The following is a 17,736-nucleotide window of genomic DNA, read 5'->3' as shown; positions in this document are numbered from 1 at the left end:
ACACATGCACGCACACACGCACGCACGCACGCACACATGCACACACACATGCACACACACACGCACACACGCACACACATGCACGCACGCACGCACACATGCACACACACACAAATTTCTTTCTGTCTTGTTCATTGTTCTAATGTGTGCTCGCTCTGTCCACCCCCACCACAGCGGCTACCATCCCCAGGGGCCCTATTCCCCATCTCCAGCATCAGCCTTTCTGAAAATCAAACACTGTGAGGGTGCAAAGAGACTGTCACCAGGTAAGGGGTGAAGACGAAGTGGAGGACAGTGCCCCAAAGAGACCAGAATGAGAACTGACTCCAGAGACCCAGAGATCACAGCCTCTCCTGAGTCCCAAGGCCCTTCTCCACAAGAACGGGCAAGAAACGCAGCCAGGGATAATAAATATAATTGCTGTTATGGTGGGTGCTGGCCACGAAGCAAGGCTACCCTCCGTGCCCAGTCTGCCGGTCCCCTCCACATGCTGAGGGTGAGAGGCTTGGTGTGGTAGCTGCTGGGTGCTGGGGGAGCCCAGGGTGGCCTGACAGCCAGGCTCCGCTCCTAGCCCAGGACGTCCAGATAACTGGGAGGTGCCTGTACCAGGGCCTGCAATCGGGCGTGGACATCCTTCATGCTGTGGCGCTGCTGCGGCTCACGTTGCCAGCAGCCGCGCATGATGGCGTAGACATCAGGAGGGCAGGCCCGAGGCCGCTCTAGCTCCCGACCCTGTGTGATGCACTCAATTGCCTGTGCCACAGGAGAGACGGAGAGAAGAGTGAACGGAGAGCTTCAGGGCGTATAGACTACAGGTTCTCCCACAGATGGGCCCTGGCTGACTGCACTGTACCGCGCCCCACAAACTCTGAGGTTCCTTCCTGCTCCGACTCTGAAAAGTAACATGATTAGGGGTTGCCCTAATCATTCTAGGGTTGCCTCCAGAAGGCTGGTGTCACACCCAAAGGCAGCTTGCCAGGTGGGGTGAGAGGGTTGGAGCATGACATTGCCAAGACCGTCGGCCTCAGGGCCACAGCCATAGCCTTGGTGGGCAGGGATGGTTGTTTGGGTTTAAAGCAGAGGCACCATTGCTTGGGGACACAGCTGAAAAGAAACTGCAGCAATAAAGACGGTAGTCAGACTCCAGCAAGGGCTGCCGGGCGGCTACAGGATCTAACAAAGAGAGATGGTGGCAGGGAGATGGTTAGAGAAGCCGCCTGGAGCCTCTTTCCCCTTCTCCCCATCCCCATTAGAGGACTTAGATTATGGGCAGCACTAATTCCATTCCTTCTCTCAGTGCTTGAAAAAATTAAAATCTATAACCCTCTCCCCCACCCCATCAGCCTCGGGGGAACAGACTGCATTAGAAGGAGAAATGGAAACTGACAGCTGTGAGCCCAGGAGGAGGCTTGGGGAGCTTCTGGGAGACAGAACACCTGGGGTCTGCTCTACTGTGGCCAGCCAGAGGGCAGGGAAGGCAGGGACGTCCCTCTCCATCTACCCTCCTGCTGTGCTATATCAGGACCTGTCTCCCATCCTCTGCGCGGCTCTGTTACAGCCCGTTGTGACCTATGAAACGCACGCAGGCATGCCCTGGACTCTATCCACAATGATCTCTAAGGGCTCCCTAGGAGCCAGCTGGGCTTAGGTTTGGGAGACTGAGCAAGAGAAGGACCAGGGGGGAAGGGGCTGAGGGAAAGCTCAGGGCCCCCAGTGCGCCTGGCGGGGCTGACCTCAGTGTTGGAGAGCTGGTACCAGGGCTGCTTTCCGTAGGTGAAGATCTCCCAGAGCACCACCCCAAAGCTCCACACATCGCTCTCAGTGCTGAACTTGCGGTAGAGGATGCTCTCAGGTGGCATCCAGCGGATGGGCAGCATGGTCCGACCTCCCACCTGCCGGGATGCACTGTATCACCTCCAGGGGGCACCACCAAGCCATCCCACCACATTAAACAGAGAGAAGGAAGGTATGTGGGGCCAGGGCTGAAGGACCAGTAGATGAGGCAGTCTCCCACCCAGGGCTGAGGTGCTGGAAGGGAGGGGTGACCAGAGGCCAAAGTCCACACCACTAGAGGAAGAGGAGGGCAAGCTGGCCAGTGCAGGATCTTACAAACTCCAAGCAGGAGTGTGTACAGTATGGAGGCTGGGGGAGGGTCTAGGGACCCTTACGCGATAATAGTCTGTGCTGTAGATGTCCCTGCTCATGCCAAAGTCTCCGATCTTGACCACTAGTCCCTGGCCCACCAGACAGTTGCGCGTAGCCAGGTCCCGGTGCACAAAGTGCAGGCTGGCCAGGTATACCATACCCGCAGCCACCTGGCTAGCCACGGCCAGCAGCTGCCCAAGGCCCAGAGGACCAGGGGCCACATCCTCACCGCCAGCCAGCAGCTTCGCATCAGGTCCATGGGACCTGAGAAAGACAGGGACAGGGAGAAGCTGAGAGGGGGAGAGCCCAGGAGCTGTGGGGGCATCTCCAGAAGGGGATGCAGGAAGAGACTAGGGCAAAAATGCAGGCGGGAAAGGAGGAGGCGGCTGTCTGGAGAGCTGGGGGAAGGGGGAAACGGGGTGTCTTCTCCATGACCAGCCCCACCCCAAGGCTACTAACTCCATGGTCCTTGGAGGACTCAGCCCAGCCTCCTGCTGCCCCTAGTCATTGTCGTCATAGCACTTGGGCACAGACTTTGCTAAGCTGAGTTGTTTTCTGCCCCTATCCCACTGTGCCCCACGAAGGGAGGCTCCCCGGCTCCAGGTCAGCAACTTGAGTCCTCTTGGAATCTCCTGTCATCACCCCCCACTTTTGTCCTTAGGGTCCAGCTATTCCTTGGATGGTTTTCCTTTGCAAAGGTTTCCGGGGTGCCCCACAGCCCCCAGGTGCGGGCTGTCCTGATCACACGGTGTCACTTCCCAAGTACTTCTCCTTCCTAGTCTTTCTTCCTGCTGGTCACCTTGCTAGCAATGCCTTTTCCCACATGTCAACAGCTTGCTGAACACCTATGAGGCCTTAAAACCGAGACTTCAGGCCAGAGGCGGCGTAGCTGGGACGGAGGGCCCATGTGCCATCGGAGGAGGCTGGAAACACACAGGTCCAAGCCTCCTGCCCAAAGCCTTCCAGGCTTGCCTCAGATTCTCCCCTCCCTCCCGGTGCTCCAAGGAGGATCACCAGCTGCTCCTCACACAGCCTGGCCCATTTGATGACATCTCTCTGCCTAGGCCTGCACCTGTCCAGAAACAAGAAGATGCTCTCCATGGCCTTCCCTCGGCACCGGCTGCTCTGCTGGTCCACTTCCATGCACCTTAGGGCTGGCCTGCCTGAGCCACCCAGTGTCCCTGCAGGGGTCCACCGTCCCAGGGTCTCTCATAGCTAGGTCCTATCGGCTGAACTGCTGGGAAGTCAGACCATGAGCATCGGTTTTCTCACCCAGAGCCACGGCTTTCGCCTGACTGGCACATGGGGCCTCCCTCCCAGCTACGCTGCCTCCCGGCCCAGCCTCCTTTCCCAGGCTTCTCTGCCTTTGACTGGAGTCTTGGCTTTTAATGCCCCTTCTTCCAGGAAGCCTTCTCTGTCTCTCCCCCTGCTGTGTGCTCAGAAAGGAGGGTTCACAGACATGGTGGCTCCCCCTAGCTAACCCTGCCTGGTCCTTGTGGTTTCCTTGCGGGGGGGAAGGACCATCACAGCCTGTATCTGAGGATAAGAGTTCTGCTGGGGTGACAGACTTCACTTCCTACGTGCCCTCGGGCAGGTCTTGTCACCCCTAAACCTTCCCGTGAAGTCAATACATTTCTCAAAGTGATTACAAGTATCGGGAACTAAACTTCAGAGTTGTCCTATCCAAAGTCAAAGAAGTGAGTTTCGTGTGACATCCTTCTAATATATGCTTAGGGACTGAAAAGAGCAGCACTACCCAAGCGCACAGAACCCAGAAGGGGCCTGGTGGCCGCCTGGGGTCAGCATCCTCCAGACCACACCTCCCTGCAGGCCTGACCTCTGCACATATCCACGCACATGCAGCCTTACAGAACCGTGATCGAAGCCCCAGTTCAGACCTCTGACCTCCAGCAACTGTCCCACAGACACGCCCACTCTGTTCCCTGTGGGTGGCAGCCGTGCCTTCTTATCCCTTCCTGGTGTCTCCCCCCTCCATCAGGCAGACAAGCAGAGACACTCTTGCAGGGAAGGAGCCAAGGGCTGAGAGAGGGGCTGGGTTCTTGTACCGGAGGAAACGGTTGAGGTCACCGTGACGCATGTACTCGAAGACCATGAGCAGCGGGCGGCCCTCGGTGCAGACTCCGAAGAAGCGCACTATGTGCTGGTGCTGCAACACGGTGAGCAGCTCGGCCTCGCGCTGGAAGTCCTGCCGAGCGCTCTCAGACGCCTCCTTCAGCGCCTGGGGGGTGGGGGGGGCAGAGCTGGAGGGGACTCCAGTCCCCTCCCAAGTCTCATTCCATCAAACACCCCCACCCTGACGTGATGGTGTTCTGAGGGACACGGGCCAGCAGGCCCTACCAGGACCATGGTCTCACCTTGACCGCCACCAGCATCTTGTCCTGCTCATTCAGAAGGTTGTAACATTCAGCAAGGAAGACCTTTCCAAAGGCTCCCTCCCCTAGCTCCCACTTGAGCACAATGTCCCGGCGCTTGATGTGATGGACACCTGGGAGGGGCTTGCAAAGTCAGAAGGCAGCCCTGGCATGGGCAGGACGGGGCAGTGGTAAGGGCGGTGCAACCTCAGGAATGCGGGTGTGGGTGGGTGAGAGGATCTGGCCAGGGAGTATGGGAGACAGGGCCCAGAGGTAGTGTGGGGATGGGCCTGGGTCAGCACAGCGATGGCCCAGGGGCTTCACACACACACACACACACACACACACACCACTCACACACATACACGCACACACACACGCACACCACTCACACTCGCCTACTGTAACACAGTTCCTCACAGGCATCACTGAAGTACTGTGGGTTCTCCATGATGTGGCCCTGGAGTCCGGAGCCTTTGCCCTCAGTGGGTGAGAGAGAGCTGCCGCCCAATGTCATGAAGTGCAGGGACATGGCTAGCCCATCCTCTGGAGCCAGCACAGCAGGGCCTAGGGAAGAGACACACCAACACAGAACATCAAGGCCAAGGCACCATCTCCATACTTTCTCAGACCAGCTTGAGTAGTGCCAGCCACGCCCCCAGCCTCCCTCCCCCGCCCCCCTGCTAACTTGCAGGAGGGAAAGAGTAGTGCCAGAGGGAGACAGTAGGCAAGGGAAGGCAAGGGGAGCACCAGGGCCCCTTGACTGGCTCCTGGCACCAATGCCCTCCCCTGCTCCTGACGGAACTGAGCCCTCCGGACCCACTCGGTGTTTGACAACAGCCACAAACGAATAACTGCTACCTCTAAAATGACCCAGCCCAGCACACATACAGCCTGAGCCCCACAGACAACCCCCCAACAATACGCCAAACACAGGGCATCGACAGGAAGAGACAGTAGAAGACCAAGCCAGTGGGACTGATGAACAGACAGACAGACTGCCCTCTGCTGCCAACTCACGGTTGATCCCAAATTTGCTTCTTTGTCCACATTTGTTGAGCACAAGGAGCAGGGCAGATAGGAAGAGGGCAGCAGAGATGGCTAGGCCCACAGCCACGGAGACCTAGAAGTAGTGTTGCATAGCTCCATCCTACAGACTGAGCCAGGCGCCCAGCCCCGGCCCAGTTTCCCTAGTGACCTCAGCCTGGCTGGGGGAGCATCTAACCAAGCTCAGGACCCAGTAGACTGATTGCATTGCTCTAGCTCCAAGCGACAGGCCAGGGAGCCATGCCTGGCCACCCCATCCACGTCCCCCCGCAGCTTCCACACCCCCGCTCACCCCGAAAGGCGTTTCGTCTTTCTTCTCCACCGGGTCTCTTGACGTGCTGTTGTTGTCTGTGGGGACACGGGGCACAAGGGGTGGGCCTTGACACATACTGCCACGTCTCCTCCAGCAGCTCCCCACCCTGGCCACACTTCAGGGCCCCAGCCAGTTGTCCCCTCGGCTTCAGCTCTGAGACAACACAGCTGCCCTGCAGCCCAGGCAACTCACCCACTGGCGAGAAGGAGACTGCGGCAGGAAGGAGGAGAGAAGGCAGTCAGAGGGGGAACAGCGAGACCCTGCCCTCCAGGGTGTTCCTTTACAGGGTGGGGTAGGCTGCTGGGCCTCAGAAAGAGGGGGTTATAGCTGCCTGGATAGGTAGAACAGCTCAGGGCCTCAGCAGGCCTGGCTTGGGAGAGAGGCAAGGAGGACGGCATAGGGCTGGCTCTTTTACCCAGGACAAAGCACTCTAGCTCTGGGAACCAGGGCCTTGGCAGACAGAGGCCAGAGCTCCCAGAAGGGCTGGCTCCCCACCCAGGTGCCTCCCAGGGGCAGAGCGGGGTTCAGGGCAGCTCTCACACCGGGGATGGGGTCCTCGGGGTTGAACTCAAAAGGGTTGTCCATAAAAGCAGCTATGGTGGAGTCAGCCGCCTGGCCATAGGCGTTGGCAGCCAGCAGCGTGTAGTTCCCATTGTTGACGTGGGTGGGCTGGTTGAGGCGAAGGCAGCCGTGCCGCACGGTCTCATTGGTCAGCGTGGTCTCCAAGAACTGGGTGAAGATGAAGCTGGTCTCGTTGAGCACCGAGCCGTTGAAGAACCAGCGCAGAGAGGGCGCCGGCTGTCCGTCCACAGAGAAGGGGATGCACCAGTGGTGTTGCTCCACGGCGGGGCCCAGGCTCACGCTGGCGGGGACTACGGAAAGAGGGCACACCACAGGAAGTGGGCAACTGGCTGCAGGAATTCAGGGAAGCAGAAATCAGGGGGAGCAGATCCTAAGAGATCCTCTAGAAAACAGATTTGGAAGAAAGTTAGCAGATGGTACTGAGCGTGGCAGCCAAAGCTTAAGGGACACACACAGAGCCAGGTACAGTGGTGACGGCCTGTCAGCCAAGCTACTTAGGAGGCAGAGGGGTTCAAGGCCCGAGGAACTTAGGAAGGCCTTGTCTCTGAACAAGTAGATAACATGCTAGGGTGTGGTTCAGTAAGGAGCACTTGCTAGGCAGGGACACAGCTTGTCCTGGGTCCCATTCAAGGACAGTTACAGCACTGAAGAAAAAGAAAAGGAAAGAAAGAATGAAAACAACCAGGAAACATGGCTTTGAGACAGTCCTGAAAACCACTCAATAATAGACAATATATATATATATACATATATGTGCAACATATATGTATAAATACATACAAGTTTATGGGAATTCTCACCAACATTCATATCATGAAATGTATGTAGTACATCAAGGAATTATAGTTACTTTTGTTGCCACAGATAGATTTCACAAATATGAAGGTTGGACAAAAGAAAATAGATAAAAAATAATACATAGAGTAAGTTTTCATTTATATAATGTGCAAAAACAAACAAAATTCTCCTAATAGGGAAGCAGACATGTAGAAAAGTATTGTTATTATTTTATTTTTTGGTTTTTCAAGACAGGGTTTTTCTGTGTAACAGCTTTCCTAGCTGTCCTGGAACGGCTCTATAGCCCAAGTTGGCCTCGAACCCACAGAGATCTGCCTGCCTCTGCCTCCCAAGTGCTGGGATTAAGGGTGTGTGTGTGCACCACCCCATGTCCAGCTTGAAAACTGCTGTTTTAAGATTTATTTTTATTTTATGTTCAATAGTGTTTTGTCACATGTGTGTATGTGTACCACACCTATACCTGGTGACCTTGAAGACCAGAAGAGGGCATCAGATTCCTTGGAACTATAGTTACAGATGGTTGTGAGCTACTGTGTGGGGTGCTAGGAACCCAATCTGGGCCCTCTGTAAGAGCAATTAGTGCTTTTAAAGAATAGAAAATGCTCATCATTGCTCAATTCCCAGCCCCAGTGGAAAACTATTATCACAAGGAAGTACTGAACATAAAAATTAGGATGGAGAGATGGAGTTGGGACTGAGGGAGGGTGTCTTCCAAAGTCTTGGCTTAAAGTATGTATGTCAGCTAGGTGTGGTGATTCTCTAATCCCAGCACGTGGCTGAGACAAGAGGATTGTGAGTTCCAGGGCTGCCTGGGTTTTGCTGCAAGACCCCATCGCTAAATAAATAATGTGTATACCCACAGTCAAGGTATGGCCTGAGTTTGTCCTCTGCCTCCATGTGTGTGCCGGAGCACGTGTGCATAACTGTGTGCAGTTGGTGTGCATAACTGTGTGCGTGTCACAATAAAGGAGAAATGATGTGGAACATAGATTACAGATAACTTGTTGGCAGAGCTAGATAAATTAGGCAACAAGCATAAGAAGGAACTCAGGGGAGGAATTCCCCTCTTAAAGATGCTTGTGAACGGCTGACCCCCTCCACTAAATCGAGGCTTATCTAAGGACAGGATGCGGAACTGACCCACACCTCCTTCACTGGAAGTCCAGCCCGAGCTCATTCCACCCACAACATTCAGTTTGCACAGAAGACAGCCTAAGCTGAAAGTTCACACTGGGCTGGAGGAGACTTCACCAGTCATAAAGTGCTTTTCCCAAACCTAGACAAAGCCCTAAGGGACGAAGACGGACGGATAAGGTGGCGGCAGGACAAAAGCCTTACAGAGGGGCAGGCAGTGAGGCCAGCCCGCAGCTGGTGCTGAGGGCCTCAGGTAGCAAGCTTGGGCAGCAGGCCAGAAAGAAATCCATCCCTAACCCTCTGGCCTTGAGGAGCCTCCAGGACTTCCCAGGCAGGATCAGGTTTTCGTGGGAATCTGGAAACAGCTGGGAGGGAGCAGCTGTAGAGACGCCCACTCGCCCTCCCACCCGCCCCCTCTCTGTTCAGGGAAGAGGAGATGAGTGGGGGTGGGTGCAGGGGCTGTCACGGGGGCTTACAGGAGACGATGACTTGGGCAGAGACCTCAGCCCGGCCCACATCATTCTCTGCCCAGCACGTCACATTCTTCTTGTTGAGGTCACTGGTGACATTGGTCAGGGTTAGCCCCAGGGATGGCAGAGCTCCAGATCTCTGGACCAGGGGAGAAAGACATCAGAAGGGTTTCAGCAGGCACAGGCAGGAGGCAGGGGGACAGAGCTGATGTGTTTGGGAGCCCTATGACCCTATATGGAAAGAAAGGGGGGCCTGGGAGGAGGGGAAGGGGAGCAGATCTGTGACAGAGAATGGTCCTCGAAGTTGGTAGAGTAGATCCTGGGTCAGAGAAATGTAAAGCATAAGTAACAGCCGCAAAACCGGTAGTTAGTACTCTACAGCGGAGGCTGCGACCAAGGCCAGATAGCAGCCCCGGAAGCTCCAGCCCCCACATTCACACACAGCTCATCAGAGGGCCAAGGAGAGCATTGCTAACTCATCCCTGGCTCACACAGTTCTGTCAAACTCAGTCGCAGTCCAAGGAAACAAAGGGGCCGTGAACAGGTTATACTAGCGGCAGCTTCGGCGGTGGCACCGCTTCCTCTGGCAAAGGAAAATGATGCCAGTGAGTGACGCTGGAGAGACAAAGTGGCTGTGAATCACCACCACCAAAGATCAGATCCAGCTCAGCTTCTCTTCCTAAGAAACCCTGGCTGCATCACGTGGACATTATATGACCTTTCAAGAATTCTCAATCTTGATGAGTTCAGGAATTGTTTATAAGTTGGAGTGGGCAGGATGTTCCGATTTCCTGCTCCCCACCCTCAGAAACTGAGTCTGGCCATGTAGCCCTGGCTGGTCTAGAACCCACTCTATAGACCAGACTGGCCTCAGACTCAGAGACCCACCTGTCCCTGCCTCCCAAGTGCTAGGAGTAAAGGTGTGCGCCACTACCACCCGACTTCAGAGGTCTTGTTCACAATTTTACAGTGGGCTTTGCCCATCCAGAAGTTAGGAAGAGGACCTATGGGTTGAGGTTGTTCAGTTTGGCGACCCTCACTGTAAAAGGAGATTCAACTCCAACTGCTGGAGTAAGACCCTGCAACATAGCAAGCCAGTGTTGCTGGGGGCTCTTCCCACGCACAGAGCAAGGCGAGCGAGGGAAAGGGGACAAGCAGAGGAGAGTCCGATGCCTGAGTGCGTGTGGAGACATCTTCAAACAACTTCGGGAAGGCCCGGTTTCTGGTATCTCTTTTGGGAATTGATATGTTACTAACACCTGTTTCCTGAAAACTTTCATAGAAAAGTCGCACCCTAGCTGGCGTGTCTTGATGGGAGCAGCCAGCTCTAGGACAGCCAGAGTTAGACACAGAACCCTGTGGGGGCTCAGGGGGGACCTCTGAAGTCAGCTGCAGCTGCTGTCAGTGGCCAGCCTGCGAATGGATGCAAGGCCAGGGCAGACGCTCAGGTAAGAGACAGAGGCCAAGCAATGCCTAGAGGCAGGGAGGATGTCAGAGGGCCACCATGGCTACCTCAGTTTACAAATAAGAAAACCAAAAAGCAGGCAGAAATAGGGAGTGTAAGTGAGTGTGTGTGTGTGTGTGTGTGTGTGTGTGTGTGTGTGTGTGTGAGCTATCCCAAGATGTAACTAGTGGGGACTGAATGGACACCCCAGTGGGTAAAGCACTTGCCATACAAGTATGATGGCCAGAGTTTGGACCCAGAGTCCACGTAAAGCTGGACTCGGCATCACCGTCCTATAGCTCCCATGATCTTACAAGCAAGATGGCAGGCAGAGACAAAAGAGTCCCTGGGAGCTCACAGACAAGTATTGAAGAAAGTGGAATGAGAAGGCAGTGGGGACAGACACCTGAGTTTGTCCTCTGACTCCATGTGTGTGCCGAGGCACGTGTGTGCCAATACACATGCATGCACAGATCTTAAAAGTAAGTAGTGAGAGCTGGAGCCAGCTGCCCTTTGCGCATGTGTTCATAGCATACCCAAGTGTCCAGGACACTCCGGAAGCCCTAATAATTGCCTCTGGGTATGGAACACAGATCCCACCCTGTCCCCACACCTCAGTTTCCTAAGCTAGCAAAAGAGTATGTGGGAGGAATGGCCTGTTAGGTCCTTCTGGTCTCACATGTGAGCTATAGCCCCCTCTCTTGCAGCCAGCATTGTGCTCAAAGATGGAGGCCAAGGCCTGGGGGTCCAGGAGACCCGTCCTAGGGACCTGCTGTTCCCCGTTGTCACTGCCCGCTAGCATGCAGTCTGAGCCGTCTCTGTCCTTCCGGCCTCCCTATGTGTTCCTTGTCTCTTACTTCTGCTGATCTTTGTCTCCCCGGGGGCTGCAAGGCTTCTCACCTTCATGGTGGCTATCCCTTCCAGCTCTGTGAGGACCCAGCCAGCCTGCTGCAGGGCCTGCCCCTCCACCTGGCACTGCAGAAATACGTCATCACCCACTTTCGCAGAGTCGTTGGGCATCTGGATCTTGACTGTGGGTATACCTGCCAGCCAGAGTACAGAGGGACATTAGAAGCTAAAGGTGGGCTCCTGAGTCCCACCCTGATCATGACCCCAAGCCTAAGCAGTACACCCATCGTCCAGGGTCCACAGGCCCTGCCAATGCTGCCCCAAGTCCCTCCAGGCAGACCCTCAGGCTTCCCCATCCTAAACAGCACCTACCACAACTGGTGTTGTGTCTGAGTGAGAGGAACTGGTCCCTAGGCTCAGATCCCTGAAGCTCCGGTGCATACAGACCACACAGTCCCTCCTGCTCCCAGCGCTGGAGCCAGTACAGGGCACAGGAACAGAGCAGTGGGTTCCCTGACACGGTCCTGTTGGGTAGGGGATGCCAGGAGTCGGGGAAAGAAGGTGCAACAGGTCTCAGGAGTCAGGAGGCAGAGCCCTGGAGACAGCCGCTGCAAGGGGCCTAAGCGGAAAGGGGCCAGGCCCATAACTAACACAGTAACAAGACTGTTACTGAAAGAAATAAGGGCAGACTGTTGTAGGGGCCAGCTGAGGGCCGCATGGGACCCCTTTACCCCAGCTCTAAAGTGAGAAGCCAAGCATGGTGACAAGAAGGCTGTCTTGTCATGACCCACAGGCTTTGGGAACCCATCACACACGTGGACTGTTGTGTGTAACTCCCTTCCAGGGTGTGCAGAATCGGGCTACTGTCCATTCTCAAGCATCAAGGTGGGCTCGTGGTCTGCTTAATACAGCTCCGAGCCTAGCTTCTGAACACACACATACTCATCCTCGCTGGCTGCCCAGCCCAGCCCAGGACAGTCCGAGTCTCTGCCTTGATGGAGGGGAGTGGATGACAGGCATGTACATAATCCCTAGTGCAAGCTCACAGACACAACAGTCTCCAAAGATATCCCCCTCCTCCCCCTCCCCTGTCCCACATAGACACGGTGACACAAACACACACACTGGCCCCTGCCCCTGCCCACACACTCACAGGTTCTGTAGGGAGAGGCCCTGCACGGTTTTCCAGGAAAGGGACTCCAAAGCATTGGAGGACAGATTCCTGTGGGAGGACAGATGCCCTGAGCCAGCGACCTTACTCTGACCCAGTCTGAGGCAGAGGCCTGAAGGAGATTGCTGCCCCCCCCACCCCAAGCCCAGGCAATTAGAAGTAGCATGCTGTGCTTGTGGATATGTGGGAATGTAGGAATGTTGTGGGCAGGTAAGTCTCTCTGAGTATAATCTTCTCCTTGGGACAACAAGGGTTAATCCCACTTAACCCCCTCCCTGGCTGACCCCAGGGAGAGAGATCCAAGGGAACAGCCGGTTGCCCTCCCCCCACACCTCAGCCCCAGCTGGTGAAGTGCTGAGACCACAGCTGGGGTAAGGGGCTCCATCTGTGCTCCCACCAAGGAGGAGAGCAACCCCTCCCCCGCCTAACCTCAAGACAGGGATGTCAAAGTACTTCCTCGGGTCCCCTTCCCTTCCTTCCTGTTCCTCCAAAGGCACTTCAAGCAGGAAGAGACCCAGGGACATAGCTCCCCAGGCAAAGGAGAGAACCCCCCCCCCCGGCCAGGGCTCCGCTCCTGGGCCCCAGGAATCTGCTCCAGGAGGCTCAGTGCTTTGTGTCACAATATGCTGCCAGCCCCCTTTGAAGGACACGCCCTCACCACGTGCCTTGCCTAGCCACCCTTGACTTAATGGAGACTGGGTTGGATAGGAATGCTCACACAAGGTCCAGAACACCACCACCTTGGAGACAGATTAGAGGTGGGTGTAGAACCTGCCCTGCCATGTATAGCTGGGTGACCGCAGTCAAGAAACAACTTAATTCCCAGACTCTTTACCTATAAGATGGGGATCATATCATCTCTGTCCCCAGGTTGATTGCAAGAAGTTACTGCCATGGGAGTCAAGGACTGCCACCAAGTACACATTTAAAAATCCTTTTTAAGGTTTTTGTTGTTGCTGTTCTTTTGTTGAGGCAAAAGGCTGGCCTAGAACTTGCTGGGTAACCATATATGACCTAGAACTTGTGATCCTTCTGTCCCCACCTCCCGAAGGTTAAGATTATAGGCGTGTGTCACCACACCTGGTTTACGGAGGTGAGGATCAAACCCAGGGCTTTGCGAACAGTAGGTAAATGCTCTGCCGACTGAGCAGATCTCCAAGCCCACGTGCACATCTTTAAGCCAGTACATACAGCAGGTCACACGACACTGTTTCAAATCTCCAGACCCATCTGAGAGGAACGGCTAGGGACCAACTGAATCTTTTATCTGCTCCATGTCCCGCTCTGTCCTCTACAGGACAAGTAGCTATAACTCAGGAATAAGGAGGGTAAGAAGTCGCAGACAGAACACGCCACCTCCCAGGTTAGCCTGGGGGCAGGTCAGTGCACCCCACAGGAGAGGAGAAGAAACTCTGGCCAGAACCCAGGGATCTTACTCCTGCCCTCAGTCCCGGTGAGCTCCAGGCAGAGAGCCTGGCTGGCTGCTTATGAGAAGCATCTCTGAGGCCACGAGGACTCTAGTCTTCGCATGAGTCAGAGCACCACCCTCCCTGAAGCAGAAAGAAATGCCCTATGGAAAGAGCCCAGGCTGGACAGTTCCCTGGGCAGCACAAAGCCTGTCAGCACCCCAAGCCTGGAGGTCCTCCTCAGTCCCGCCCCCCACGGTCCGCCTGGCCACTCACAGGTGACTGAGCCGAGGAGTGAAATGGAAGGCGTCCGGGGCCACAGAGCGAAGGCCACTCTTCACGATGGTTCTAGGGAAGGGGTGAGAGGGATTTAATCTCTGCCCTCTGTTCACCCAGGCCAGACACCCCTCTCTATCCCTTCTTTCCAGTTACCTGGACCCCTCGAACCCCCGAACCTCCACACCTCTCCCAAACTCCCAGGTCTTCCAAGAGCCCAAATATGTGACCACCCACCACCCTGTGCCCAGCCCCACCCTGTCTACCCTTAGTCCTCACAGGCTTCTCAACTCCCCCAGGCCCTGCAAGTCCCCGGACTCCAGGCTTTGCAGGAGCTGCTGGTTCTCCACGTAGCTGCGGGGAGAGGGGCGGGTCAGCAGGGTCAGGACCTCAATGGAGTTACCCAGTTCCTACCACCCACCCACTTCCCTCACACAGGCACCATTCACACACAGACCCATTTCTGTACCCAGTCATGCACATGCCCCCACATGCTGACAAGACTCACAGGTCACACATGTGCATACCTGCATGCATGCGCCCTCACCTTTACACACATACAGACTCCCACATGCCTCCTGCAACACATATGCAACTGTACAGAATCACACGGGGGTATCCTCAAACCCTCACCCAAGGACACACATGAACAAAGCCCACATCTGAGCATACACAGATGAGGAGGTGTGAAGACATGTTAACCAACGCACACGGCCATCCTCAGCTGGGGGCTCCACCTCTATAGCAGGCCTCTCCAGCACAGACATGCTCAACAATAAGGGGGTCACTTCCACACAGGGCAAGGATCTCAGGGCTTCTGCTCCACCCAGGGCTAAAGATGTCCCAATTGTCATGCTAATGTGTGCCCCAAACACAGCCCTGAGACTGTTGTCTGGGTTCATTGACCCCAAACACACACACACACACACACACACACACACACACACTCACACACCTCACCCTCTCTGTCCCCTCAAAACCTTTGGTTCTCCCCTATATCACCCAGCACTTTTTTTCCAAACAAAAAGCACAGAGCTGCTGGGGACCCCTTAGCTCCTCCATGGGGGAGCCAGGAAGGGAGAGAGGAGCAGATGGAGTCTGAGTGTGTGGCTAAGGGAAGATGGAGATACAGTGTGAGACGCAGGAAGCCTGGGTGAGGTCGCAGAAGGTGAGCAGAAAGACCAAGAGTAAAAAGCTCAGAAGAGACTGGGTAGTGGTGGTGGGAAGGGACACGCAGATAAGGAGGGGCCCCGGAGACAAGGACTGAGCAGGGGCCACAGAGACAAGGACTGAGCAGGGCCCAGAGACAAGGACTGAGCAGGGCCCAGAGACAAGGACTGAGCACCAGGAAGGCAGCACTGAGGGCGGGGAGGCTGTGGCTGTGGTTGCCGTCCTATCTTGTGGATCTGGCATCCTGGAGTTCCTGTGAAGTTACTCCCCTGTAGTGACATGTCCGTGTCTTCCGCCCCTCTCCCCACCCCCGTGTGTGGCAGGGCCCCTGACTCACTAGTAGTTCTCAGAACTCTTCCCCTCTCTTTTGGATTTTCCCTTACTAAAAGAACAGGGAGGGAACAGGCTCAGTCCACCCCCAGCCCTGCCTCCAATGGGACAGTGGGTGTCCACCCTCACCCTGGGAGCCTAAGGAGACTCAGACAGCCACTTTGCGGGGAGGCCAGACCCCTGTTCTGCCCCAAGGGTTTCCAGCTACAGAGACCCAGGGAGTTGGTAAGATGTGGAGAGCTGGAAAGTAGGGCTGTCAGGCAGTGTGCTCCAAGCCGCCTCATTTGCTCGGATTCATAATCAATCTGTCTATTCGAGTCCATTAGCTCCTTGTTAGCTATGCGGGTGAGGGAGGAGAGGGAGGGATGTGCAGGGCGAGGTGGGAGGATTGGGCCCCACCCAGGGGGTCATTGCAGCTCACCACTCTGCCACCTCCTCTTCCACAGCCCTAGCTTGCCCCCTGCCCCTGTCCCTGGATGGACTCCCTTGGAGCCTAGAAGGGCACTGGGGAATGAGAATGCCGAGGGGCCCAGACTCTGGTTTGAATGGGCAGGCCTGGGAGCAACAATCCACACCTCATGCCCCATCCCACCATGCAGTAGCCTAGGCCAGACCAAGACAAGGCCATCCAGCCCCTCTCTTCTTGGTCTCCCTAGGGTCATTAAAAAGAGATGGAGTATCTCCGTTAATTACTACAAGATGCCCGAGTACCTCGGTGCCAATCACTGTCAGCTGCTGGTTCCGCCAGCATGCAGAATACTCAAGTATTTTCCAGCCATCACCCTGGGATGCTGAGTCCCTTCAGGTCAATTATACTCTCCTAGATTTCACCAGCTGCTAAGAAATACTTGAGCGTTTTGTAACCAATTATTGCAGAATGTCAAAGTACTGCAGAGCTGTACGTTGAGCCCAGCTCTGGACCTGGAAGAAGGGAGAATCCCTCAGCAACAGCCCTGACTCCCTGATACAAGGGAGTCACTGGTGAATAGGGAGAGAAGCAAAGGCTTTCATTTCCCAATTCCAAATCAAGAAGTCAGGTCAATGGAAAGAAGAAAACCTCAGACACCAAGCTGGTCCCTCACCATCTCCCATCAACCCCAGCTCAATCACAAACCCAGGGAAGACCTAGATTCCCTGGTCATGACAAGGAAGAGGTCGGGGGCTAGCTTCCCTCTAAGAAAGAGAAGATGGCAGAGGTGCACAGTGCCGAATCCTCCACAACTAACCCCCACACCTAAGGGCAGAACTTGGGCTCTTGAATGGACCCCACAAAGAGGCTCCTAGATCAATGAGCCAAGACCTGGTCTACCGAGTTTCCCCTTTTGCTCTGCCCCAAGCCAGCACCCCAGCCAGCTACCCTTAATCCTGGGCGACGTCCAGACAGTGACTGCGCGGCTTTGCCAGGGTGGTGGCAGCAACAGCAAAGTCGCTGCAGCCCAGCCAAAGGCTACACGTGCCAGCCTCCTGCAGCAGCCAAGCCTGGCCCCTCAAGCCAGAGGTGAGTGCGCGCCCTCGGGCAAAGGCTGTGCCCTCCTGACCCCGCGTGCCTCCCCCGCCACACACTCACAGCTCCGTCAGGTTCCCGGCGCCCCGCAGGCCGCGGAGGCTGTTCAGGGTCCCTGCCTTGGTGCAGCGCAGCCCCGAGGGGCCCACGGGGCAGCAAGCCTCACGACAGGATGCGGCGCAGGCAGAGGCCAGCATCAGCGAAGCCAGCAGGCCTCCTAGCCCTGCGGCCCGGCAGTGCCAGCCCAGCTGCCCGCGCCGCTGGCCTCGCAGCATCGCGGCGGCGCCCGCCAAGCTCGGACCGCGCAGCCGTCCGTGCGCTCTTAGCTGCCACCGCCCGGCCTCGCGCGACACGTGCGCGGGGCGGTGTTAAAGACCAACCACCAGGAGAGGGCGGCACCCGCAGCCCCGCCCCGCCCGGCCCCGCCCCGCCGGCCGGTGCCCCCAGCGCCCCCTCCTCCCCTTTGGGGCCCTAATGCCAGCTAGCCTCCCTAATGTCCCTCGCGGCTGCAGTAGACCTGGGGCGGGGGATTGCTACAGAAGGCCTCACAAGTGTCTTCTGAGGCTGGGGCGGGCTAGGAAGCTGATACGTTATTTCTCGCAGTAAAACAGCTGCATTTTCAGATTTGCGAGGACGGGGAGAGATTGAGCAAGGAAAAGGTTGAAGTCCAGGTCATCCCAGACAGCCTCGCGGTGCACTTGCCTAAGAGAGCGTGCGTGCCACTT

The 17,736-nt window shown here is 56.0% G+C and overlaps 1 protein-coding gene across 2 annotated transcripts; it reads right to left on the bottom strand.

The window, feature by feature from the left end:
* Positions 1 to 399: 399 nt before the first annotated feature.
* Positions 400 to 17,309, bottom strand: Ntrk1 (neurotrophic receptor tyrosine kinase 1). 2 transcript variants are annotated; one of them, XM_005080099.4, is made up of 17 exons: positions 17,075 to 17,309; positions 14,287 to 14,361; positions 14,008 to 14,079; positions 12,308 to 12,376; positions 11,527 to 11,678; positions 11,206 to 11,348; positions 8,868 to 9,000; positions 6,420 to 6,749; positions 6,070 to 6,087; positions 5,857 to 5,912; positions 5,538 to 5,640; positions 4,938 to 5,084; positions 4,521 to 4,651; positions 4,212 to 4,384; positions 2,169 to 2,409; positions 1,734 to 1,892; positions 400 to 753 (listed from the first exon to the last, which is right to left on the bottom strand). In XM_005080099.4, exons 1-17 carry the CDS (start codon positions 17,284 to 17,286, stop codon positions 568 to 570), a joined length of 2,400 nt encoding a protein of 799 aa, XP_005080156.1. In that variant the 5' UTR covers positions 17,287 to 17,309; the 3' UTR covers positions 400 to 567. The 2 variants fall into 2 exon arrangements, with proteins under 2 accessions (XP_005080156.1, XP_005080157.1); XM_005080100.4 differs by lacking the exon at positions 6,070 to 6,087.
* Positions 17,310 to 17,736: the final 427 nt, after the last annotated feature.

The sequence above is a fragment of the Mesocricetus auratus genome, unplaced genomic scaffold (assembly GCF_017639785.1).
Source record: "Mesocricetus auratus isolate SY011 unplaced genomic scaffold, BCM_Maur_2.0 Super-Scaffold_100009, whole genome shotgun sequence".
NCBI classification, from domain to species: Eukaryota; Metazoa; Chordata; class Mammalia; order Rodentia; family Cricetidae; genus Mesocricetus; species Mesocricetus auratus.
This window is presented reverse-complemented; position numbering and strand designations above follow the sequence as displayed.